This window comes from Phacochoerus africanus, chromosome 3, assembly GCF_016906955.1.
Source record: "Phacochoerus africanus isolate WHEZ1 chromosome 3, ROS_Pafr_v1, whole genome shotgun sequence".
Lineage (NCBI taxonomy): Eukaryota > Metazoa > Chordata > Mammalia > Artiodactyla > Suidae > Phacochoerus > Phacochoerus africanus.
The window spans coordinates 186,240,012-186,264,593 of record NC_062546.1 but is presented as its reverse complement, the minus strand read 5'-3'; the positions used below and the strand labels follow the sequence as shown (position 1 = coordinate 186,264,593).

General features: G+C 48.1%; 2 protein-coding genes across 8 annotated transcripts in view; one reads left to right on the top strand and one right to left on the bottom strand.

The window, feature by feature from the left end:
* Positions 1-17,076, bottom strand: part of STK36 (serine/threonine kinase 36) — a 28,645-nt gene extending 11,569 nt beyond the window's left edge. For 3 of the 6 annotated variants that reach the window (XM_047773508.1, XM_047773504.1, XM_047773507.1), the window contains exons 1-12: positions 16,952-17,076; positions 16,199-16,376; positions 14,826-14,966; positions 14,638-14,715; positions 12,654-12,784; positions 12,163-12,412; positions 9,888-9,981; positions 9,271-9,440; positions 8,926-9,113; positions 7,772-7,871; positions 6,059-6,208; positions 362-541 (exon numbers count right to left, since the gene is read on the bottom strand). In XM_047773508.1, coding sequence (XP_047629464.1) covers positions 362-541; positions 6,059-6,208; positions 7,772-7,871; positions 8,926-9,113; positions 9,271-9,440; positions 9,888-9,981; positions 12,163-12,412; positions 12,654-12,784; positions 14,638-14,715; positions 14,826-14,966; positions 16,199-16,282 — 1,566 coding nt within the window. In that variant the 5' untranslated portion in view covers positions 16,283-16,376; positions 16,952-17,076. Of the gene's footprint in view, positions 1-361; positions 542-6,058; positions 6,209-7,771; positions 7,872-8,925; positions 9,114-9,270; positions 9,441-9,887; positions 9,982-10,697; positions 10,898-12,162; positions 12,413-12,653; positions 12,785-12,920; positions 13,044-14,637; positions 14,716-14,825; positions 14,967-16,198; positions 16,377-16,750; positions 16,842-16,951 lie in introns of those variants that run through there. The other 3 variants (XM_047773506.1, XM_047773509.1, XM_047773510.1) reach the window with 3 other exon arrangements.
* A 40-nt stretch (positions 17,077-17,116) lies between these two features.
* RNF25 (ring finger protein 25) lies at positions 17,117-24,272 on the top strand. Of its 2 annotated transcripts, none has more exons than XM_047773520.1 (10): positions 17,117-17,249; positions 19,798-19,872; positions 20,113-20,215; positions 20,308-20,375; positions 20,478-20,547; positions 22,267-22,338; positions 22,421-22,564; positions 22,926-23,015; positions 23,285-23,419; positions 23,625-24,272. In XM_047773520.1, the coding sequence occupies exons 1-10, from the start codon at positions 17,209-17,211 to the stop codon at positions 24,201-24,203; spliced, it is 1,377 nt and encodes a 458-aa protein (XP_047629476.1). In that variant the 5' UTR covers positions 17,117-17,208; the 3' UTR covers positions 24,204-24,272. The 2 variants fall into 2 exon arrangements, with proteins under 2 accessions (XP_047629476.1, XP_047629475.1); XM_047773519.1 differs by having other exon boundaries at positions 17,169-17,249; positions 22,923-23,015.
* Positions 24,273-24,582: the final 310 nt, after the last annotated feature.

The following is a 24,582-nucleotide window of genomic DNA, read 5'->3' as shown; positions in this document are numbered from 1 at the left end:
ACATAAAAATCTGGATTTCTTGCTTCTCCCGGAAAACTGGATCTGGCAACACTGGACCGGCTCTATTCCCCCTTCAACCGTGAGCTGGCGCTGAGGAGAGGTTGTTCTGTTCAGATTGGCCAGCCAACGAGAACTCCAGCTTCTCACACTCTCACTCCTCATGCTGTCACGCAGGGTCTGCTTCACTAACATTATCTGCCTGACCTCGGGAGGCATGAGAGTTTGCCATGATCTACTAACTAGAGAGGAGGAAGAGAAAAGAAAAGGCAATTGGGCCAAATAGAGGTGGCAGTCTGAAGAAAAGAAATCTAGAGAGAAGGAATTCCAGTGGGTCTTTAGAGGCTCCTGGGGCGGCACTTACCTGCTGGATGCTAGTGCTCTCCTGGCTGTGTCTGAGCAGGCTGAGCAGCAGCCCAGGGAGCCCTGCCTCCCGGCAGAAGGAATACAAGGGAAGAGAGTCACTGCAGCTGGACAGGAGGCTGCTCAGGACCCGGAGCGCAGGAAGGATACGGGAAGCGCCCTCTAGCACGCCTTTCAGGATCTGGGCAACACAAGGCAAAGAGATAGTAATTGATGTTGTTATTGCTATTATTATTATTTGTCTTTTTAGGGCTACACCCGCAGCATATGGAACTTCCCAGGCTAGGGGTCTAATCAGAGCTGTAGCTGCCAAGCCTACACCACAGCCACAGCAATACTGGATCTTTAACCCACTGAGCGAGGCGAGGGATCGAACCTATGTCCTCATGGATACTAGTCGGATTTGTTTCCTCTGAGCCACGACGGGAACTCCATATAATTGATATTATGAGAGGTAAAGGGAGAGTCACAGATACCAAGTGTCCCCATGGAGTTGACAAGGTAGACCAAGTGCTCCCATTCCTTTCTTTGGAAATCTGAAACCCAGAAAAGGGAGTTCCTATCATGGCTCAGCGGTAACAAACCCAACTAGTATCCACAAGGACTCAGGTTCGATCCCTGGCCTCTCTCAGCGGGTTAAGGATCCAGCATTGCCATGAGCTGTGGTGTAGGTTGCCGATGCAGCTCGGATATGGCATCGCTGTGGCTGTGGTGTAGGCCAGCAGCTGGAGCTCTGATTCAGCCCCCAGCCTGAGAACTTCCATGAGCCGTGGGTACAGCCCCCAAAAGACAAAAAATAAATAAATAAAATAAAACCCAGAAAAGAAGAAGAGAGAAGTAGGAAAAGGGTACCAAGAAAGGGGAACATAAATGGCCAGGTCACCTGACTTAGAGGTGACAAAGGGGGAGGGGACTCCCCTCAGGAGCTCTCTGTCAGACCCAGTGACATTCCTACCTGCTCCCTGCCTTCTCTAGCCCTTCAGTTCAAAACAAACAAAATGAAACCACGCACACACACACTCTTCTGAAAATTAAAAACAATAGGCATAGGACAATGTTGTTCAGCTCCAGATAGACAAAATAATATTATTCAACTCTTTGATCAGGGCGTGACAGACTCTGACCTGCAGGCTAGATCCAGCCTATCAGTCATTTTTTTTACAGTCTGATGGCTAAGGGCAGTATTATATTTTTTAACAGTTATCTTTTAAAAGGTTATTTTTCGAAAGAAGACTAACATTTACATGGGCTTTACAATATGCCATTCACTATTCTAAATCTGTTTACTTATTTGCTCATGTAATCTTTACAATAGCCCTGTGGAGTAAATACAATTACCCATTTTATAGATAAGGAGACCGAAGCTTCTATATGGGTTAAGTAAGTAGTCAGTGATCACATAGAGTAGCTCAGCTGGAATTCCAACTCAGAGCGTCTTACCCTGGAAATAAGGGTTGTTAACCTCCTTCCTTAATGAAGTTATCCCCACATGTAGGATAAGTAAGGGCCAAAAGACAGGCGAATGCTGCCAAAGCAATTCACTGGCAAAAGGAGGGTCTTTTTTTTTTTTTTCGGTCATGCCAAAATGCCAGATCCTTAACCCACTGTGCCACTGGGGAACTCCAAGAAGAGTCTTTTCAACCAATGGTGCTGAGATGATTATATACCCACATGCAAAAAGATGAACTTAGATCCCTCACAATATATACAAAAGTAACTCAAAATGGGTCAAAGACCTAAATGTCAGAGCTGAAAGTGCAGAAAACTTTAAGAAATAAAAAGGGAGAAAATCATCAAGACTTTGGGTTTAGAAAAGATTTCTTATTGTTTTTAAGGGCTGCACCTGTGGCATATGGAAGGTTCCAGGCTACAGGCTCAGTCGGAGCTGCAGCTGCTGGCCTATGCCACAGCCACTGCAACACCAGATCCAGATCCAAGCCATGTCTGTGACCTATACCGTAGCTCAGGCCAGATCCCTAACCCACTGAGCGGGGCCAGGAATTAAACCTGCATCCTCGTGGATACTAGCCGAGTTTGTAAATCACTGAGCCACAGCGGGAACTCCCTAGAAAAGATTTCTTAAATACAACACTAAAAGCAAAACGTGGAGTTCTTCTTGTGGCTCAGCAGGTTAAGAGACCAACAAATGGAGTTCCCATTATGGCTTAGCAGTAACAAATCTAGTATCCATGAGGACACAGGTTTGATCCCTGGCCTCACTCAATGGGTTAAGGATCCAGCATTGCCATGAGCTGTGGCACAGGTTGCAGATGCAACTCAGAGCTGCTATTGCATGGCTATGGTATAGGCCTGCTGCTATGGCTCCAATTCGATCCCTAGCCCAGAAACTTCCATATGCTACAGGTGTGGCCGTAAAAAGAAAATAAATAGATAAAAGCATAATGCACAAAGGAAAAAACTGGACTTCAAAATTCAAAACCTCTGTGCTGGAGTTCCCGTTGTGTCACTGTGGAAATGAATCTGACTAGTATCCATGAGGATGTGGATTTGATCCCTGGCTTCATTCAGTGGGTTAAGAATCTGGCATTGCTGGGAACTGTGGTGTAGCTTGTAGATGTGGCTCCGATTCTGTGTTCCTGTGGCTGTGGCGTAGGCTGGCAGTCACAACTCTGATTTGACCCCTAGCATGGGAACTTCCATATGCCATGGGTGCGGCCCTAAAAAACAAAACAAAACAAACACTTTTTGTGCTTCAAGAGTTCCTGATGTGATGCAGCAAGTTAAGGATCTGGCATTGTCTCTGTGGTGTCATGGGTTTGATCCTCAGCCTGGTGCAGTGGGTTAGGATCCAGCCTTGCCACAGCTGCGGCATAGGTCACAGCTATAGCTCAGATTCTATCCCTGGTCTGGGAACTCCCACATGCTGCAGGTACAGCCAAAAGAGAAAGAAAAAAAAAAAAACACCAAAAAAAACACAAAAAAACCCTCTGTGTATCAAAAGTCACTCTTATGAGAATAAAAAAAACAGATTACAGACAGGGTCAAGGTATTTGAAAATCACACATCTGATAAAGGTCTTGTGTCCAGAATATACAGAGAACTCTAACAACTCAATAAGAAGACAACTCAATTTAAAAATGAGAAAGGAGTGCAGGAGTCTTGGTGCAGTGGTTAACGAATCCGACTAGGAACCATGAGGTTGCGGGTTCCATCCCTGCCCTTGCTCAGTGGGTTAATGATCTGGCGTTGCTGTGAGCTGTGGTGTAGGTTGCAGACGCGGCTCGGATCCCGCGTTGCTGTGGCTCTGGCGTAGGCTGGTGGCTACGACTCCGATGAGACCCCTAGCCTGGGAATCTCCATATGCCAAGGGAGCGGCCCTAGAAAAGGCAAAAAAAAAATGAGAAAGAAAATGATTAGATATTTCACCAAAGAAGACAAATGGATAGTAGGCACATGAAAAGATGCTCTTGCCAATTTTGCTCATTGGCAAAATGCAAATTAAAAAGGCAATGAGATTTCTCACTCACTAGAATGACTATATTCAAAAAGACAATACTATATGTTGGCAAGGATGTGGAGAAATGAGGACCTCATACATTGCTGGTGGAACGTAAAATGGTGCAGGCACTTTGGGAAATAGTTCAGTAGTTTCTTAAAATCTTAAATATAAATTTACTCTATGACCCAGCAATTCCACTCCTATGTATACATCTAAGACAAATGAAAGCATATGTCCACACAAAGGCTTCCTTGTCAATGTTCAAAGCAGCATTATTCATAAAAGCCAAAAAGTTGAACCAAATTTCCATCAATTAGTAAATGGATACACAAAATGCAATATATCCATATGATGAAATACTAATCAGCAATAAAAAGGAATGAAGTATTGATACATGCTATAACATGAATGAACCTCAAAAACATGCCAATAGGAAGGAGCCAGACAAAAAGACTATACATTGTATGATCATATTTCTATGAAATGTCCAGAAAAGGCAAATCTATGAGAAAGAACGTAGTCTCCTGGTACTGGGGGTGGGAATGAAAATTAACTGTAAACAGGTAAGAATGGTCCTATCAGGCTGATGAAAATGTTCTAAAACAGAATTATGGTGATGGTTTCACAATTTGGTAAATAAGCTAAAAATCATTTTTAAAATTTTTAGGAGTTCCTGTCATGGCTCAGTGATTAACGAACCCAACTAGTATCCATGAGGACTCAGATTCAATTGCTGGCCTCACTCAGTGGGTTAAGGATCTGGCACTGCCGTAAGCTGTGGTATAGGTCACAGATGTGGCTGGGATCCCACATCGCTGTGGCTGTGGCGTAGGCCGATAGCTACAGCTCCGATGCGACCCCTATCCTGGGAACCTCCATATGCCACGGGTGTGGCCCTAAAAAGACCAAAAAACAAACAAACAAAAAAAAAACCTTCAAAGAAAAGAGGGAAAAAGAGGCAGGCACATATATCAGCGAGTTCCTGGGAAGGAAGACCACTGTTTTAGAAAAGGAAGGAAAGGCTTTGTAGGAGAGAATACTAATGAAAAATACCAATTAAGCAAATGTTAACCCCTAAAAAAGCATCTCATTCTTCTCATTAGTACACCTATATTAGAGAATATTATATACTTGAAGTGTTACATCTCTTTTTTCAATTTTGTCAATAAAAAATTCTGTGGAATTTGCAGCAACATGGATGGAACTAGAGACTCTCATACTGAGTGAAGTAAATCAGAAAGAGAAAGACAAACACCATGTGATATCACTTATATCTGGAATCTAACAGACAGCACAAATGAACCTTTGCACAGAAAAGAAACTCATGGACTTGGAGAATAGACTTGTGGTTGCCAAGGGGCCAGGGGCAGGGAGTGGAATGGATGAGGTGCTTGGGGTTAATAGAAGCAGACTATTGCCTTCGGAATGGATTAGCAATAAGATCCCGCTGTGTAGCACTGGGAATTATGTCTGAAGCATGACAATGTGAGAAAAAAGAATGTATGCATGTATGTGTAACTGGGTCACCATGCTGTAGAATGGAAAATTGACAGACACTGTAAACCAACTATAATGGAAAAAAATAAAATTATAAATTTTTTTCAAAAAAATTCTGTGGACATGTGTTTTTTCACTATAGAAGAAGCAACATAATAGCCTTCATTTTTTTGCCTCTTGGCCCTCAATAACTAAAAATGTTACATCAGAAAGTTTGCTGACCCATGCTCTAGAGGAATACTTTTCCCTTCAGAAAGAGAAATCCAGAGTTCTCATCGTAGCTTAGTGGCTAACGAATCTGACTAAGAACCATGTGGTTGTGGGTTCAATCCCTGGTCTGTTCAGTGGGTTGAGGATCCGGCGGTGCCATGAGCTGTGGTGTAGGTCGCAGACGCGGCTCAGATCCCAGGCTCAGATCCCACGTTGCTGTGGCTGTGCAGTAGTCCTCTGGCTACAGCTCTGATTAGACTCCTAGCCTGGGAACCTCCATATGCCGCGGGAGTGGCCTTAGAAAAAGCAAAAAGACAAAAAAAAACAAAGACAAAAAAGAAAAAGAAATCCAAGGTCTGTTCTTTTTGTATTATAACAGAAGTTAGCAAATCTTCCTTGAATTACACAGACGGAGTCAAAGAGAATTGGAAAGGGACAAATTTCTTTCTCCTTATGCTAATCAATGTTTTTTAATGCCTCTTCTATGAAAACAGTCTCCAGTCTCATCCCTGGTATTCTTCTGCCAGTTACCTGCCCTCCGGCCTCATGCAGCTGACTCTGGATGCGCTGGCAGAAGTCGGGATTGCACAGCAGCGTGAGAGGGGCCTTCAGCTGGACGGGCACAGGCACGGGCTCGGTGGTCTCTAGCAGATGTTGCCACTCATTATCGCTGTCTGGCTCCTAAGGCATCAGGGGGTGAAAGAGGTCAGGAGGAGTGCATCAGGTTCAAGAGTCATAGCTCCTAACCTGGGGAATTATGAAGTAACTGCAAAAAGCCAGTGACTCCTTGGGCACAGATGTATTTCTTTCCAGTCACTAGTTTAAAAAGGTAGAGCTGGTAGGATGTGAGGGGTGTTGGAAAGCGTCTTGGAGAACACTTGCATGTGGGCATAAATGGGCACCTAGAAAGATGTCTGCTGCCTGGTTTATAACCAAAAAATTGGAAACATCATAAGCCAGTCAGTAAAGGAATAATAAAACACAGCCCATCCATGTTAGGATATACCATGAAGTTGTGAGAAAAGATTTTAATGAGGGTGACACATCACTTATGCAGTGTTCCTGCCAAAAATGCATGACTTGAATCTAATCATGCAGAAATATCAATTTGAGGAACATTCTACAAAATAACTGACCTGTCTCATGCACCTCAAAACCGTCAGACATTGGAGTTCCGTTGTGGCTCAGCAATAATGAACCCGACTAGTATCCAGGAGGATGCAGGTTTGATCCCTGGCCTCACTCAGTGGGTTAAGGATCCAGTGTTGCCATGAGCTGTGGTGTAGGTCGCAGGCGAGGCTTGGATGTGGTGCTGCTGTGGCTGTAGCGTAGGCTGGCAGCTGCAGCTCTGATTCGGTCCCTAGCCTAGGAACTTCCATATGCCGCAGGTGCAGCCCTCAAAAGACAAAACAAACAAACCTATCAAACGTGAAAGACAAAGAAAGAATAGAAATTGTTCCAGATTAAAGGAGCCTATGAACTATAACAACTAAATGCACTGGACCAGATTATGGATGGGGGGAAAATGTTAAGTTTCAATGTTAAGTTTCTGACTTCTGAAGCGGTACTGTGGTAGAGCAGGTGCACTAAAGTATCCCTCTTGGCAATTTGCACTAAAGTACTTGGCAGTAAAGGGGCACGTCTGCAACTTGTCCTAAAGTGATTCAGAAAGATGCTGTGTCCGTATACAGAGAAAGAAAATCACAAAGTAAACATGGCACCTTTTTACCAATTGGTGAATCTGTGTGAAAAGGTTTACAAGATTTCTTGGTTCTGCTTTCACAATTTAAGTTTGAAAACTTTTCAGAATAAAAAGTTAAAACCCAAGAAAAACCACAAAAGATTAAAACAGATGTAGAAAGCTCTCTAAAACATGGTAAGAGACATATGAGGCAAACCCATACATACGGTAGAGCTCAGTAATATACAAACAGCCAAACTATATATTCGACGTGTGCACATACCTCTATGCAAAAGCACAGAATGTTTGGAAGGAGACAGACACTTTTGGGACTGAGATAAGGCTCAAAAGGGACTTTCCCTTGTACTTACATACTTCCATTTTTTATAATTAAATGTTCAGATGCTATGCAATTAAAATCTATAAGTTAATAATAAGAAAACAATTTTTAACACAAGGGGAGTTCATACTTAGAGAGTTGGGAATCACTGTTCCAGAAAACATGGGTCAAGACCCAACATCCCTTGGCAGGAACAAGCCCAACAAGTGCCCCTAGGGCTCACCTCGTTTTCCAGGTCCACTGCATCAAGGCTCCGCTGGCCCTCTACCTCTGGCTTCAGCTCGGGGAACGCTCGCTCACAATCCTGGGCGATCCAGCTTTCCCTGCCAAAGAAAGTGGGGAGGAGGAGTTCCAGACCTGAGAAGCTTAGGGTTCATTAACTTTTCCCTTCCTCTAGGTCCAGGATAAGAATGAAAAATAAGCCATACAGGATTGACTAGAGGAGACGTCCTGGGAGATGGCCCGGCCAGGCTAGGTCCACTACACACATATCCTTGCCTGCCCTTGTACTTTGGATCTTATTTTCAAATCTACTTTGGCAGTTCTCACCCATGCCTCTCAACTCAAATAATCTTCCCTTTTGTGTGGATATAATTCTTTCCTTTTTAGTTAATGTACAACTGAGACATAGAGAAAGCAATGTTCTCAGGTTTCCTGATGAATCAGGAAAGTATCTGGAAGTAGAATTCAAGAATTCAGGGGAGTTCCCGTCGTGGCGCAGTGGTTAACAAATCCGACTAGGAACCATGAGGTTGCGGGTTCGGTCCCTGCCCTTGCTCAGTGGGTTAACGATCCGGGGTTGCTGTGAGCTGTGGTGTAGGTTGCAGACGCGGCTCGGATCCCGCGTTGCTGTGGCTCTGGCGTAGGCCAGTGGCTACAGCTCCGATTGGACCCCTAGCCTGGGAACCTCCATATGCTGCGAAAGCGGCCCAAAGAAATAGCAAAAAGACAAAAAAAAAAAAAAAGAATTCAGGACTCAGAGTTCCCATGGTGGCTCAGCAGTAATGAACCTGACCAGTATCCATGAGGATGCAAGTTCAACACTTGGCCTCACTCAGTGGGTTAAGGATCCGGCGTTGCTGTGAGCCATGGTGTAGGTCGCACTCGAGGCTCAAATCTGGCACTGCTGTGGCTGTGGTGCAGGCCAGCAGCTGCAGCTCTGATTCTACCCCTAGCCTGGGAATTTCCACATGCTGAAGGTGCTGCCCTTAAAAAAAAAAAAAGAAGAAGAAGAAGAACCTAGCACTCAAGACTCCCAGAGCCCTGTCTACACTTGGACAGCGGCGAATGACAGGGACCATGTTGTATCTGCTTGGGCTAGAGCCAAAGGTCTGCAAGCTACCTCACCCTCTAAATCCCTGGCTATGTCCTCCTCACCGAGGTGCAGGGGGTGCCTCTCCAGCCCCCCACTCAGCCCAGCTGCTCTTCACTTCTGAGGCTAAGATCCCAGTCAAGAGGCCTGGTTCCTGAGGCGTGGCCTTTAGTGTGGGCCGAGGGGCTGTGCCAGAAGCCACCTTGCTGGTCCTGTCCTCTTGCTCAAGGGCAGGTCCTGTGTTGTGGTGTTTCTGCAGGAAATGGGCAGGAGACAGTGAGTCAGAACTCTCAGGTTGCCAAAAGGCAATATGAATCCTATTTGTGGCCCTTTGTCTACCCTAGGAAATCACCCTCCTTCTCCAACTCCCCCAGTCACTAGCCTGGCTATGGCACACACGCCCCACACACCTTCTGCTTGGCTTCCTCGGCCATGCGCTTACAGGCTTGCCTCAAGATACGAGATCGATTGCCCTTGGGGGCCAGCCGATGCGCCTGTTGGTCTTTTAGGACCTGAAGTTCTGGGGGCAGGCGGCTGGTGAATGGGGTACCCAGGTCTAGACCTGCTGGCTCAGTTAGTACTGCAGGGAGAGAAGATGGGGGAGACATGGTCATACTGGAGCTGCGCCACCATTTCCATTTGGCCAGAGACAACCTCAGTGTCTCCAGGCCTCTGTGGAAGGAAACCCTTTGACAAAGTGACAAAGCAGGATGGGGGGTTGCAAGGGAAGTGGCTAGGGCTATGCAGAGGCTAGGAAGAAAATTCAAGCTGGTGAGGTAAAGAACATATGTTGGGCCCAGAGTTCCCTGGTGGCCTAGCAGTTAAGAATCAGGCATTGTCAACTGCTGTAGTTTGGGTCACTGCTGTGAGTTGGGTTTGATCCCTGGCCCAGAAACTTCCACATGCAAGGGGTGCAGCCATTAAAAAAAAAAGAGAGAATGTAAGCTGGGTGCAGATACTGGGGAAAGGGGTTAGACTGGGTAGGGCGCTAGGGAAGCGCAAGAACCCTGGGACACTAAGGACTCACTGGTGACACGGCCAGCAATGAAGGGGTGATGTAAGAGGTCTGGCCAGGACAGACGCTGCCGCGGGTCCTTGGTGAGCAGTCCCTGCAGGAAATTCTGTGGAAAGAAAGGAGACCCCATCAGCCTTCACGTCTCCATAGTTCGCTGGAACTCATCGGCAACCTGCAAACCAAGGCTCCTGAGTGCATTCTTACAGTAGACTAGCTAGTCTTTTTTTTTTTTTTTTGTCTTTTTAGGGCCGTGCCCGCAGCATGTGGAGGTTCCCAGGCTAGAGGTTCAATAGGAGCTGCAGCTGCTGGCCTGCGCCAGAGCTACAGCAACAACTCGGGATCTGAGCTGGGTCTGCTACCTACACCACAGCTCACAGCAATGCTGGATCTTTAACCCACTGAGCAAGGCCAGGGATCGAACCCACGTCCTCGTAGATGCTAGTCAGGTTCCCTAACCGCTGGGCTATGACAGGAACTCCCCAGACTATTGGGTCTGGATCACACCCTCTCTTCCTTTCCTTAGGCCTCATTACACTGGCTGGTAAAATCACAAACTCAACCGCTTCACCCCCTGGGGAGCCCCAATTCCTGTCCATGGACATTTTGGAACCCCAGAAGTAAAACCAGGAAGCTCAGTGTCACCAGCTTTGTGAAGAAGTTGAGGAAAAAAAAAAAAAAAACAGGGAGAGCAAGAGGTCACCTTCACAAGCATCTTCCGAAAGCAAACATTCAAGGGAGTCCTAACCACTCACTTGGCCCTCCCTTTGACTTCGGTTTGCGCTGGGCAGGAACAAAGGCATATACCGTTAAAAGCACACTCACACGCATGAGTCATTGTGTAAAGGTGTGTTTGGGAGCACTCAAAAACAAATCTTTCAGGGAGTCTTCGGATGGTGGAGGGATAGGGACTGTCTCTGAAAAGGGTACATCTCTTATGCAGGATCCTTGGGGAAATCCTCAATTAGGCCTGAAATGGGAATAGAAGGTACTAGTAGATTATGACCAATGTTCTAAAATGGGGTGATTAGGAATTCCCGCTGTGGCTCAGTGGTTTAGGAGTCCAACTGCAGCAGCTCAGGTCGCTGCAGAGGCATGGGTCCCTCCCCGGCGGGGCGCAGCAGGGCAGGTGTGGTGTAGGTCGCAGCTGTGGCTCGGATTCAGTCCCTGGCCTGGGAACTTCCATTTGCCATGGGTGCTGCCATAAGAAAATAAATAAACAAAATAAGATGATGAGTCCACCATGGCTCTTGCTGGAGATACCTACATATCTGCCCCAAGGGAGAATGAATATCCTATGTGCATCATCCACTTAAGTTTCCTTTGTTTAGAATCTTTTTGATGATGATTTGGGCCTTCCTCAACTAAACAGGTTGGAGAGAAACTTGTCCCAACTCATCTTAGTTAAACAAAGGAAAGCTGTAATGAGATTCAATTTGGGAGAAGACTGAATTTAAATTTTATTGAAGTCCCAAATCTCACCCTAGGTAGGAAATAAAAAAGGTCAACTTTTTTTTTTTTTTCTCCTTTTTAGGGCTGCACCCGTGGTACATGGAAGTTCCCAGGCCAGGGGTCAAATCGGAGGTACAGCTGCCGGCCTACACCACAGCCACAGCAACGCGGGATCCGAGCCGCATCTGTGATATACTGAAGCTCATGGCAATGCCAGGTCCTTAACCCACTGAGGCCAGAGACTGAACCCGCAACCTCGTGGTTACTAGTCGGATTCATTTCCGCTGTTCCACAACGGGAAGGCCAACAGGGTCAACCCTTTGCCCTCCATCCTTCCCTCTCCCCTTCCTCTGGCCTGCTGAGACTTAGCTGCAATGAGCAGGCACCACCTCTATTCTCTGCCTCTAGTCACTGAACCAGGCCCACTAGCTCTGGCCATTTGGATATCTAAAGATTCTTTCAGGGAGAAAATGACGTTGGCAAATCGAGAAATCACTTTGGACACTGCATCTGATAGGAAATGAGCAGAAGAGAAGGTATGTAGAGAACCAGTATTTGTCTCCAGTGTTTTAAAATTACCTCCCCACTGTGATAAAGGATAGCCTGGCTCAAGGAGGGCCTGCTACTCCCAAGTTTGACCGACCTTAGAACACCCTCCCAGAAGAAGCCCCTGCAGTACAAATGCAGTACAAATGCAGTACAAATGCAAGGAGCTTGCCCCAGCTCCTGCATTAATTCCGTACCTGCAAAGTGCAGCCCCAGCTCTGAAAAAATTATGGAAAAGAGGGCAGAAGAAGACAGGTTTCTGATGCAAAAATAGTTTTTCAATATTCATTACCTTGAAGCAAGGACTAATGGTGGGGGGCCAGCGCACAGGGTCCTTGAGAATGAGGCTGACCAGCTGAAAGATGCTCGTGGTATAGAAGGGAGGGGTGCCTACTGCCAACTCATACAGTATGCAGCCCACAGACCAGAGGTCTGCAGTATGGTCGTATGGTCGTTCTTCCACCAGCTCTGGAGACATGTAGAGTGGCGTGCCTTTAATGGAGGTCAGCACCATCGTATTGGTGCTCATGGCCCGGGCAAATCTACAGGAGATGGTGGAATGGAGAGGGAAAGAGAAAAGATATTGTAAAAACTAGACCTGGTCACTGCTACCTATCATTGTGTAAGCTATTCCCAACCTGAACAGAGAGAACACCTGCCAAAAGACCCAGCAGGAATCCCAGTCTCCAGCTCAGGTTCTAAAATGAGGCCCAGGAAAGTCAAGCCCATGGTCTAAGACTCCCTGCAGAGCTGGAAGCAGAGACGGAAGGTCAAGCTCCTCACCCAAAGTCACAGAGCTTGATGCCACCGCCCTTGGCAAGGAGGATGTTCTGAGGCTTCATATCTCGGTGGAGGATGCGGTGGGAATGGAGGTAGTACAGGGCCGACACCAACTGGGCAGCGATGACCTGAACCTAGGGATCCAACAGTCACGTGGGAAGAAGAAAGACGAGATCAGAGGAAGGAGTCTGCGGATGAGCCAAAGACTCCGCCCCAATACTACTGCTGATGCCATCTTCTCTTCTTTCCTTTCCTTCCAGAGCTCCATACCTTCCTTAGGGCTTGCTCCCCTTCATCCATCCCTCCATCTGTTCATGCATTCATTCAAGGAAAATTTATTGAGTCTCATGACTACATGACCATAGGCAAATAATCTTGAGCCTCTCAGATTCATCATCTACGTAAGGTAACAATAATGATATTACTTGTCATAGGATTACTGTGAGCATTAAATGAGTTAAAGCATGTAAAGTAATGTAATGCTTAGAATGGCGCCTGGGGAGTTCCCGTCGTGGTGCAGTGGTTAACGAATCCGACTAGGAACCATGAGGTTGCGGGTTCCATCCCTGCCCTTGCTCAGTGGGTTAACGATCCGGCGTTGCCGTGAGCTGTGGTGTAGGTTGCAGACGTGGCTCGGATCCCGCGTTGCTGTGGCTCTGGCGTAGGCCGGTGGCTACAGCTCCGATTCAACCCTTAGCCTGGGAATCTCCATATGCCGTGGGAGCGGCCCAAGAAATAGCAACAACAACAATAAGACAAAAAAAAAAAAAAAAAGAATGGTGCCTGGCACTTAATAAGCATTCAATGTGCATTAGCTGTAATTAAGTAGTACACAACTCCTTTTCTCAAGAAAAGTAGCCAAGCAAACAGACAAAACAGATTTACAAATAATGATGAGTGCTCAGAAGAATACAGAATGCAATGATAGGAAGTCCTAAGGGGGGCCTACTTGCTAGAATACAGAGAAATCTCTAGAATGAGGATGGCTGGAGAAGTGGGTGTTTAGCCAAATCCCACTGCTAACCACTATGTTTTGGTGGTAAATCTGCCTTAACCACGACACGTACCCTTGTCTCTCTGGTGCCACCACACTGGTCCGTCTCCCCTAAAGGTGCCCCATAATGACAACAACATTAATAATAATTATATATATGTATATAAATACATATTTATGTGTATGTATACAAATATGTATACATACCTTTTTTTTTTTTTCCAATTTTTAGGGCTGCACCTGCAGCATATAGAAGTTCCCAGGCTAGGCACCAAATAGCAGCTATAGCTGCTTGCCTACACCACAGCCACAGCCACAGCAGATCCAAGCTGCATCTGTGACCTACACCACAGCTCATGGCAACGCCAGATCCTTAACCTGCTGAGCAGAGCCAGGGATCAAACTCACATCCTTGTGGATAGTAGTTGGGTTGTAACCCACTGAGCCATGAGGGAACTTCAATAGCTAACACCATTGAATATTGTATGTCTGGCATTCTTTCAAACACCTCATATAAATTCCCTCATTAATCTTCACAACAGCCTTATGAGTTTGACATTATTCTTATTTCCATTTTAAAATGAGGAAACCGAAGTTTCCACTATGGCACAGTGTGTTAAGGATCTGGCATTGCTGCAGCTCAGATTTGATCCCTGGCCCAGGAAATCCTACTATATGCCACGAGTGAGGCCAAAAAAAAATCATATATATATATATATGGAAAAATTTATACATATATGAGCAGAGAGAGGTTAAAGTAACTTGCCTAAGAAGATCCAGCTAGAAAGTGGCAAAACTAACCTTTGTATTCAGGGATTGGGGTGCCAGTGTTCACATACTTTATTGTCACACCACACTGCCTCTCTATACCCAGCCTCTTCTATTTCACTTGGGAGTTTTCAAAATGGAAACTCTCAGTGTCCTCAGCTTGCTTTATCGGTCCTTCACCTGAGGAGAGGTCAGGGCAGGACAAGTTTGAGCTGGGATACATACCTGGTCTTCAGGAAGTTTTCCATCATCTTCTAGAATTTGAAAGAGCTCTCCCTCAGCGTAATCTGTCACTACCACCACCTGCAGGGAGAAGGCAATGGTACTAATGGCCCCACATTTATGCATTTCGAGGCTAGGAAATTCCTGGGACCCTTCTTCTTGGGGAGAGGTGACCCCAAACCAGAGTGCACCTCTTTGTCAGTCTCAAAGCTGTCGAGCATATGCACAATGTTGGGATGTCGCAGACCCCGCATGATTTCGATCTCCCGTTGCAGATTCCTCAGCTCCTTCTCTGAGCGTCCCAATTTTGGAATGAACTTCAGGGCCACCACCTGTCAGTGGTAAGGTGAAGAGTCAGGGCCTAAGCACACTATTGAAATATTAGCTTCGGGGAGTTCCCGTTGTGGCGCAGTGGAAACGAATCCAACTAGGAACCATGAGGTTGTGGGTTGAATCCCTGGCCTCGCTCAGAGGGTTAAGGATCCAGCATTGCCGTGAGCTGTGGTATAGGTTGCAGCTGTGGCTCGGCGTAGGCCACATCTGTGGCTGTGGCGTAGGCCAGCAGCTATAGCTCCGATTAGACCCCTAGCCTGGGCACCTCCATATGCCACGGGTGTGGCCCTAAAAAGACAAAAAGACCAAAAAAAAAAAAAAGAATGAAAAAGAATTATTAGCTTCAGAGCTCCAGATCTCAAAATTTAGACTGTTTGAGCAATTCTCCCTATACTTGCTAGTCTCCCACTCCATTTGCCCTGTGGTACTGTGGCCTTACCAGGCTTCCCCTGCTTCTTGCCCTAGGAGGAAACAGCCTCTGCCAGAAAGATCCCTTTGGTGGATTCTGGGAGAGGTGTTTCTATCTGGATAAAGAACTCAAGATTTAAGGGATTTAGGGTAAAGAGAAGGAAGGAAAAATGAAAAGGGAAGAATAGAGTTCAGGCAGTTATCTCTTCCTACATGGCACGATAGAGAATAATAATTGTTAATAATTTGTTGTTTACAGAGTTCCCATCGTGGCACAGCGGAAACGAATCCAACTAGGATCCACGAGGTTGCAGGTTTGATCCCTGGACTTGTTCAGTGAGTTGTGGTGTATGTTGCAGACGCAGCTCGGATCCTGCACTGCTATAGCTGTGGTGTAGGCTGGCAGCTGTAGCTCCAATTAGACCCCTAGCCTGGGAACCTTCAAATGCTGTGCATGTGGCCCTAAAAAGCAAAAATAATAACAATAATAATAGTAAGAATTTGTTGTTTACTAGGTGCCAGGCACTGTACTGATCCAGTATGACAGCACACAATCCTCAAGCCCCATCAATCTGACACTGTTCTTATTTTCAATCTATAGATAAGGAAACACACAGACAGGTTGAGTAACTTGGCTATAGTTCTAAGGCTGCAAAGTCGGTGGAGCTAGGATCTGAACCCAAATAATCCCATTTCAGAGCTCAAACTCTGTAAGAAGTAAGGAGTCAGTGCCTTAGGGAAACACGTGGATATGTTGGCTGCATTCTCCACTGGAGATGAGGGTATGGAATCCCACCCAAGAGATAGCGTCTTTGTTCACCACCTGAGCACTGTATTTTCTTCGACCCTTGTACACCCTCCCAAAAGAGCCTTCTCCAATCATCTCCAACACGTGGTACTTTTCCATGACAACAGAGCGTTCAGGATCCCTCAGAAGGAAGGAAGTAGAGATGGTGATGAAGGGCTACTGCTCCAAGGACAGCTCCACACATCTGGGAGGCCTGGTTCGGGCAGGGAAGAAAGGTTAAAGTTAGCTGCCTTGCCTTTTCCTCTTTTTCACAACAATCCAGGCCTCATAAACAAGAAAAGGTGGAGGGGACGGAAAAATGAGATCTTGGAGCAGAGCGCCTCCTGCAGTTCTCCCTCCTGGTCTCCTCCGGTCCCCCACCCCAACCTCGTTCCCACCCGACCCTGGGCCCCCCCTTCCCCCTCCACCCAGCCTCGCCCACCGGACCACCCCCCCCTTCACCCAGACACTCCCCTCGACCCCGCCCTCTCTACCCAGCCTCGCCCACCGACCCCGCCCCCTCCACCCAGCCTCGCCCACCGACCCCGCCCCTTCCAGCCACCCAAAGTTCCTGCCCCTGCCAACCACCTCAGCACTCCTCGGCACACGTCGTGCCCGCGCGCTTCGCAGAAGCCCCTCTCACCCCCAGCCTAGGAGCTTCAAGCTCCTCAGACCGAGGGACACCGGCGCTGGCCTTCAGCCCCGCCCTTTCTGGCTGCCTGCGTACTTTGCCTGACTTAGTATTCTTCCCCACCCCCACCACCGATCTCTTTAGGCTCCTATTATTACCGATTTTACTCGCTAGAACCGGTCAGAGGTGCGGAGGAGAAAGACGTTAGGGGTGAGGGAGAGACGGTGGGCTGCCCACAGGCCCTTACTAGGGCACCTCCGAACCGTCCCTCGGCCATCAAGACCTTCTAAGGACCTGGAGTCTGCGGTTGCCTAGAAACGGCCGCTAGCCACCCTCCCTCCCGCCCCAGCTTATACTTTCCGCCTCCTGCTGCCCCCGAGGGTATTTCCGGTTCCGGCTGCGAGCCGCAGAAGACATGGCGGCGTCTGCGTCGGCAGCTGCAGGGGAGGAGGACTGGTAACTTTGGGGGCATGGGCTTTGGCTGACCGCCTGGATCCGGTCCGGGGGGGCTAGCTGCGGCCGCGGATGATCCGTATGGCTGGCGTGTGGGGCGGAGCGAGGGATGCGGGATGGCAGAGATGCTGACAACTCTTGCTAAGAGAGTTCTGGACTGGGGAGCCGGTGGGTGGAGGGGCGTCGATCTGACCCGAAGAAGACCTCATCAGCACCGCCCTGGCCAGTTCAGGCCGCGCCTTATCTGCTTCGATGCCCTGTCCTCCGGCTTCACCCCGTCCCATTCTCTCCTTCTGAAGTGGACTTGCTCGGGGTCCCTGGGGATACCTGTTTCTCAGCTCTCTCCCCCCAGCCCCATCGTTTTTACTTCCCGGAACCGATGTCCTCCAGTTCCCATCCCCCTTTCCACTGGATCAGCCTGTTTTCTCTAAGGCTTTCCTCAGCTTTCTCCCTCCTCGACAGCACTAATGAGGACTCTTGTCTGTATAAAGCTTTACACCTCACAAGAAGCTCTCTTAGTCCTTCTCTCAAGCATTCTTAACAAGGGACCAGAACCTGGAAGCATTCTGGGATTCGGAAATAGATAAATATAGGTTCGCTTCAAAATTTATTAGCTGCGTGATGCTAACCAGGCCACCTAGCTTCTGTGAGTCAGTGTTTTCAGCTGTAAAGAAAAGTGGGTGTGGCATCTACCTCATAGAATAGTTGAGAGGGTCAGGATGGATTTGTAACATACATAAGCCTTCTTTTCATTAATAACTCTGAGGTGTAGGCACCTGAGGAGACTAGATGAAGCCCGAAGAGGTAAAATGATTCACCACAAGGTACATGGTTATGACTAGGAATCCAGGTTTTCTGACTCCAAACCTTATGTTTGAAGTTCTAGGACATTCTGCGATTCCCCCCCCACCCCCTTTTTGGTCACCATCCCATCCTGTATCGCACATCCAGGGCCCAGTCACAAGTAGGTGGGCGAAGTATTGAAGGGGGCCTCTTGATGGAAGGGCCACTATAGGGTTTCATTGGTTCAGGGTCCCAGCCAGTGCTGGCTTTTTTTTTTTTTTTTTTTTTTTGAGACCATCCAGACTTGTGGTTTTCAACCTATTCAGGTGGACTTTAAGATTCTGAAGATACCCTCTGTGTCACAAAGAGAGCAGTATTGATTGCACAACTAGCCTGTGGTGCTCTAAGACTCTGATGCTCATGTCATCCAGAACCAGTCCACTGTTACCTGTGTTATATATATGTTATGTTTTGAGTATCTGCCTAAGACTTAAAAAGACTTTAAAAGATTTTGAGAAATACCATCTACATATGTATGTATATATACACACACACACGCACATATATATATAGACATACATATACATATGTATATATGTCATTCTTGGTGAAGAAGAGACAGTATAAGAAAGCAAACCAAGGGTTCCATGGTGGCCCAGTGGGTTAAGGCTCTGGCTTTATCACTGCTGTGGCACGGGTTGCTGCTCTGGTGTGGGTTCGATCCCTGGCACAGGCCAAAAAAAGAATGCAAACCAAGCATATATTTTCCATGTATTCTGTAGGTAGAGCTGTTGCCTCAAGCCAGTCACTTATCTTCAATGTCATTACAACTGCTGTTTCTGTGATTAAACATTGTGACCTCTGATTTACATCAGGACCACTGGATCCTGACCTGGACAGGTTGATCGAGATCAGTCAGACGGCAGGGATCGTAAATACATCAAATATTAACTACATCCTCTCTTTCCTTTTAAGGGAGGAGGTTATATATAAATAGGGGGAAAAACAGGACATAGATTAGTTACTATGGCCAAGATACTATTAGGCACTTTACGTAAACCAATCACCTTTCATCACAATAACCCTGGAGAGTAGGTGGTGTAATCTGTATGTGGTGGACAGGGTAGTTCAGGCTTACAGGTATAAATAACTACTCAGATCACGTAGCTGGCAAGTGATTGGTACCTATTACTGATTCCAAGACTGATGGCTTTTCCGCTAGAGCACAGCCTTTATACCACATAGCTCTGTTCTGTTCAGGTGGGTCTCTCCTTTGAGGAGGTTAATGGTGACTGGTATTGGCAGTGTGCATAGATAGACACTGGGATCCATGAACAGCAGCATAGGGAAGGCCAGGTATTAGTAGCCTTAATTCTCATCAATGGACATCATATTTCTGGGTCAGAGAATTGACCCCAAAGGAACAACCCACAGTGTGATGAAACTTAAACAGGGAGTCAAGAAACCTAGCCCCGGTCCCAGTTCTGCCTTTGTTAAGACTGGAGATCTGGGTTAGTCATTTCACCCTCTTGGGACTCTGTTTCGTCATCTGTTGGCAGAAATGATCGCCAAAACTCTGATTCCCATGCTTCCTACCTGGCCATTTGACAGCTTAAGGAAACGTTTCTCCCATCTGTCTTTATGGAGGTTAACAAGAGAGTGCACTCAGGCCGATTGCCATTTTTCTGCAGAGCCAGTCTTCATTGGCCTTGGTGGGCTTTAACAGGGAGAGCTGTCATGGTGAGTCAGTCTCCCCCTGTCTCTCTAGGGTCCTTCCCTCTGAAGTTGAAGTGTTAGAGTCAATCTACCTGGATGAACTACAGGTGGTTAAAGGAAATAGCAGGTATGTATTTAACTAGAGGTGGGCAGGAGTTCCCTTGGGAAGGAGAGGACTCCATGAAGTATCTGGGTGCCTGGATTCAGATATTTCTGTCATGCAGACAAAGACTATTCCTTTAATGCCTCCCAAAGAAAGAGCCCGATGCTTACTTCCTCTGGCCCCTTTCCTTTCTCACCGCCATCCTCCCCAGCCCTCAAGCCCCTGCCCAGTCACATCCCAGGTCTCCACTCCATCCACCTGCAGATCGTCACCGTGGGAGATCTCCATCACCCTGCACCCCGCCACTGCTGAAGACCAGGATTCGCAGTATGTCTGCTTCACTCTGGTGCTTCAGGTCCCAGCACAGGTGAGGCCTCGACTTTATGGCAACAATGGGAGGCAGGGGAGAGGCCCCAGGGTGAAGTGCTTTGGCAGTGACTTGTCACTTTCTCCTTTTAGTATCCCCATGAGGTGCCACAGATCTCTATCCGTAACCCCCGAGGACTCTCAGATGAACAGATCCACAAGTAGGTCGGGCTGGTCAGCGCAGGGGAAGCTTGGGATACAGCCCAGTCTGGTGAGGGCAGGCGGCAGGCCTAATGTTTGCGTTGCTGTCTCTCTCTCTCCAGGATCTCACAGGCGCTGAGCCATGTGGCTGAGGCTGGACTGGGTACGGCCATGCTCTATGAGCTCATCGAGGTGAGAAGTGTGTTAGAAAAAGTCCTTCCCTTCCAGCGAGAGCAGTTTCTTTCAAGGGAGGCCATGGGCCTGGACTCCACCACATCTGGAGACATTCATTTAATTATTGTTTAGGTAAAGCCTCAACTGATCCAGAGACATGAAATGCTCTTCTGTTACAAAAAGTCTCCCCAAAAGACAGTTCTGTCGCTTTGCCAAGTTAACTATTCCAGCATCTTTTTTAAGTTTTATTGAAATATAGTCGGTTTACAGGGTTGTGATAATTTTTGCTGTATATTCCAGCATCTTGACAGAAAATTACTTCTCCTCTTTGACTTGCGTTTTTTCTTGCTTCAGTGTCAGTGCATTTCTTGTTCTCTTGGCGTTGGCAGCTGAAAGTAGTAAGAGCTCTTGCCTAGAGCTTCTAGCCATAAGTGAACATTTGACCTTGGTTCAGCTGGACCTTGGCTACAGGGTCTAGCCGTAAATGAACATTTGGAGGCTAGTTGGCCATTGGCCAACTAGAAAGTCTTGGTTCTTTTACTCAAAGAACCCTAGTGAAGGAAACGACCCACAGGAAACCACACCTCGAGCTCTGAGTTAAAATACACAGGTAACTCTGGTTGTTTGAGATCAGAAAATACAAATACAGTCTTGTTTTCCTCTGCGTTTTTGAGAAGATATGCGGAAAAGAATGAAGGTGGGCGGCCTGGAGTCCAAGTGGGCAAAGACCACTGTAGCGCTTCTGAGTCAGGCCTCCACAATGCAGCTTTGAACTTGGTGGAATTCCAGAGTATTAGCTATTCAAACAGTATCGCAGATGCATATTTCATAGCTCAGCCCAATGCCTTGTGAATTCTCTGTCCCTTTGGGGTGTCAGTGCCTTCACTTTCTTTCTGAAAGCTGACTCCAGAGCAGGGGGATAACCCGGAAAGTCCTCCCAGAGGATATGAGTTTTATTTGAACATTTTTTTGTCTCTCTAAGGTGTTGTATTTCCATCTCCAAGATGTATAAACGGTGACTTAATGAGTAGAAAAACAATGAAATTGGATTTTGCAGCTGGGCAGATTTGGGGGGAGGGCGGGGATGTGGAAGAGGATTAATTCCAAGCAGAGGGAGATCACCAAGACAGAAATGGGAGTTCCTATCGTGGCTCAGTGGTTAACGAACCCAGCTAGGATCCATGAGGATGCCAGTTCTATCCCTGGCTTCGCTCAGTGGGTTAAGGATCTGGCATTGCCGTGAGCTGTGGTGTAGGCCGGTAACTACAGCTCCAATTGGACCCTTGCCTGGGAACCTCCATGTGCCAACGGGTTCAGCCCTTAAAAAAAAAAAAAAAAAAGAAAGAAAGAAAATCAAAACAGAAATGCATGAACACAGGGAGTTCCCATTGTGGCTCAGCCCGTTAAGAACCCAACTAGTATCCATGAGGATGCAGGTTTGATTCCTGGCCTCGCTCAGTAGGTTAAGGATCCGGTGTTGTTGTGTAGGTTGCAGATGCAGCTCAGATCCTTTTTTGCTGTGGCTGTGGTGTAGGCCGGCAGCTGCGGCTCTGACTTGACCCCTAGCCCAGGAACTTCCATGTGCCGCAGTTGCGGCCCTAAAGAAAAAGAATCGTGTGAACACGAGATAAATTGGCTTGGTGGGAACAGTCCAGCAGGTCACTGCTGGGAGAATGAGCTTTGCTCATAGTTCTGGCTGCCGCCTCCCTGTTTAAACAGTGTTTTCTCTCCCCTCAGAAAGGGAAGGAAATCCTTACAGATAACAACATCCCCCACGGCCAGTGCGTCATTTGCCTCTATGGTTTCCAGGTGGGTTTCTCTCTTGGGACCTGGGGTCTGCTCAGGCCAGTGGAGGGCTCGGGAGAGCTCTGATGCAGTGCCCTCCCTCCAGGAGAAGGAAGCCTTTACCAAAACACCCTGTTACCACTACTTCCACTGCCACTGCCTGGCCCGGTACATCCAGCACATGGAGCACGAGCTGCAGGCCCAGGGACGGGAACAGGAACAGCAACGGCAGCACGCCGCAGCTAAACAGGTCGACCCCGCCGCCCCTTGCTGGCTTGATACAGCCAGCTCGCATAACCTTTTCTATCCTTCCACTGCCATGCCTTCTCAGCCTTTTCAGGGTCCTGGGTATCTTGGAGATTAATGAAAACTCCCCTCTGTCCCAGAACAAGAGCATCCTTATGTGCATGTAACAGTAGTGCATGTGGTTTCGGAAGGTTTCCAGACCTCCAGCTAGGCAGCCCCTGCTCTGGCCCACCTCACTGCCATCAGGTGTGGCTGTGCCATTCTGTCCCAGCTCTCTGTAGGTGAGGCTGGAGGATAGGGTTGGGCAGCTGACGAGCGCCCTGGGCTGGGAAGCAGGCCTGTGATTTCTCCTCTCTTTTCAGAAGGCCGTGGGTGTGCAGTGCCCAGTGTGCAGAGAGCCGCTCGTGTACGATCTCGCCTCACTGAAAGCAGCCCCTGAACCCCAACAGCCCATGGTAAGGAAACCCTCTTAATCTCAGCCAAGAGTAATGGCATCTTGTCTGCTTCGAATAGGATGTCTGGAATTGGGCCCAAGCTACCTGGGCCCTCTCTGCAGAGCCACGGCCCCCACTCGGTGCACACAGCTTTGTTCAGGAGCCCAGTTCTGAGGGATAAAACCAAGAACCTTGAGCCCATCTCCTGAGGCAGTCCTGGAAGAGCAAAGGTTTCAGGTCTGCCTTCTGTTTTATTCTGCCTTCCATGCCCTTCTCCTCCCTTCCCCCAGGAGCTGTACCAACCTGATGCAGAGAGCCTGCGCCAGCAAGCAGAGCGCAAGAGGCTGTACCAGAGACAGCAGGAGAGGGGGGGCATCATTGACCTTGAGGCTGAGCGTAACCGGTACTTCATTAGCCTCCAGCAGGTGAGGGAAGGATTTCTCAACCCTCCCCTGATGACACCAACCTTCCTACCAACACACCCCTCTGCCACCGGCCTCGGGTGAGCTTTGTTCCGCTCTGGGAGAATAGAGGCCGATAGTGGTTGGCTCAGATTCTGGGCAAGGGGCCCGCAGTTCCCCGCTTTGAGGAACTGCATCTCCTTCACTGCATCTGCTCAATTCCTTCTAGCCTCCTGCCCCTTTGGAACCTGAGTCAGCTGTAGACGCCTCTAGAGGATCCCACCCACCCAGTGCCCTTGCCACAGAACCATCCGTCTCATCAACTGCTCAGACCACCCTGTCACCTCCTCTGCCTGTGACCTCCCAGTACACGTGTGAGAAGATTCCAGGGCCTGGGCCAAATCAGCAAAAGCTGGGCGAGACCCAGAGAGCTATGCCAGAACCCCCCCGGGCCAGTCGAGGCCCCTGGAGACAGGCCGAACGGAGGCACCTAAAGGGAGGGGAATGCAGTGTCCTCAAAGGTACCATTGACACCCAGGAACTGCCACCTCCTGAGGGGCCCCTCAAGGAGGCCATGGACCTAAAGTCAGAGTCCCGTAACCAAGGGGTGGAAGGTCCTCCCCAGGAGAAGGGACCTGGCAACTGGCAGGATCCCCCGCCCCGCAGGACTCGGGACTGTGCTCGCTGGGAGCGCTCCAAGGGTCGGACACCAGCTTCTTCCTACCCCCGCCTGCCCCGGGGAAGGGGAGCCTATCGGCCTGGTACTCGAAGGGAGCCCGTGAGCCTTGAATCTGAAGATGGTTCCTAGCAGTACCCCGGGGGGACAGGGAAGTGGGAGGGGGCAATAAAGAGATTTGGCCTGGTTTGGCTTTCCTTACTCAGTAGTGCCTCGCCTGTGGAGCAGTGCTCTCTTTCAGAACTCCTAGCAGGACTGGAACATGGCAGTTTTGCGCTGAAGTCTGTTCCCCAAAGAGATCAAAGTCTGGGTGAAGAGGGGGGCTGATATCTCAGCTAGTGGGGTGGATTTCAGGGAAAACTGGTAGATGCCAACATTTAAGCAGAATATGCAAGGCGCCCACCCCCGCTCCACAGAGCCCACCACACACCCGCATCTGTCTGTCTGTATACAGAGTACCTTTAGGTGGAGGACGGTACCCTCCTATTTACTGTAGTCTTTATTCTTCTGC

Bases quoted from the DNA above. Each gene is read 5' to 3' on its own strand.
- RNF25 (XM_047773519.1), top strand. From the start codon at position 17,209: ATGGCGGCGTCTGCGTCGGCAGCTGCAGGGGAGGAGGACTG. The intron at 20,376-20,477 runs GTAGGTCGGGCT...CTCTCTCTCCAG, and splicing joins TCAGATGAACAGATCCACAA to GATCTCACAGGCGCTGAGCC. The intron at 20,548-22,266 runs GTGAGAAGTGTG...CTCTCCCCTCAG, and splicing joins TGCTCTATGAGCTCATCGAG to AAAGGGAAGGAAATCCTTAC.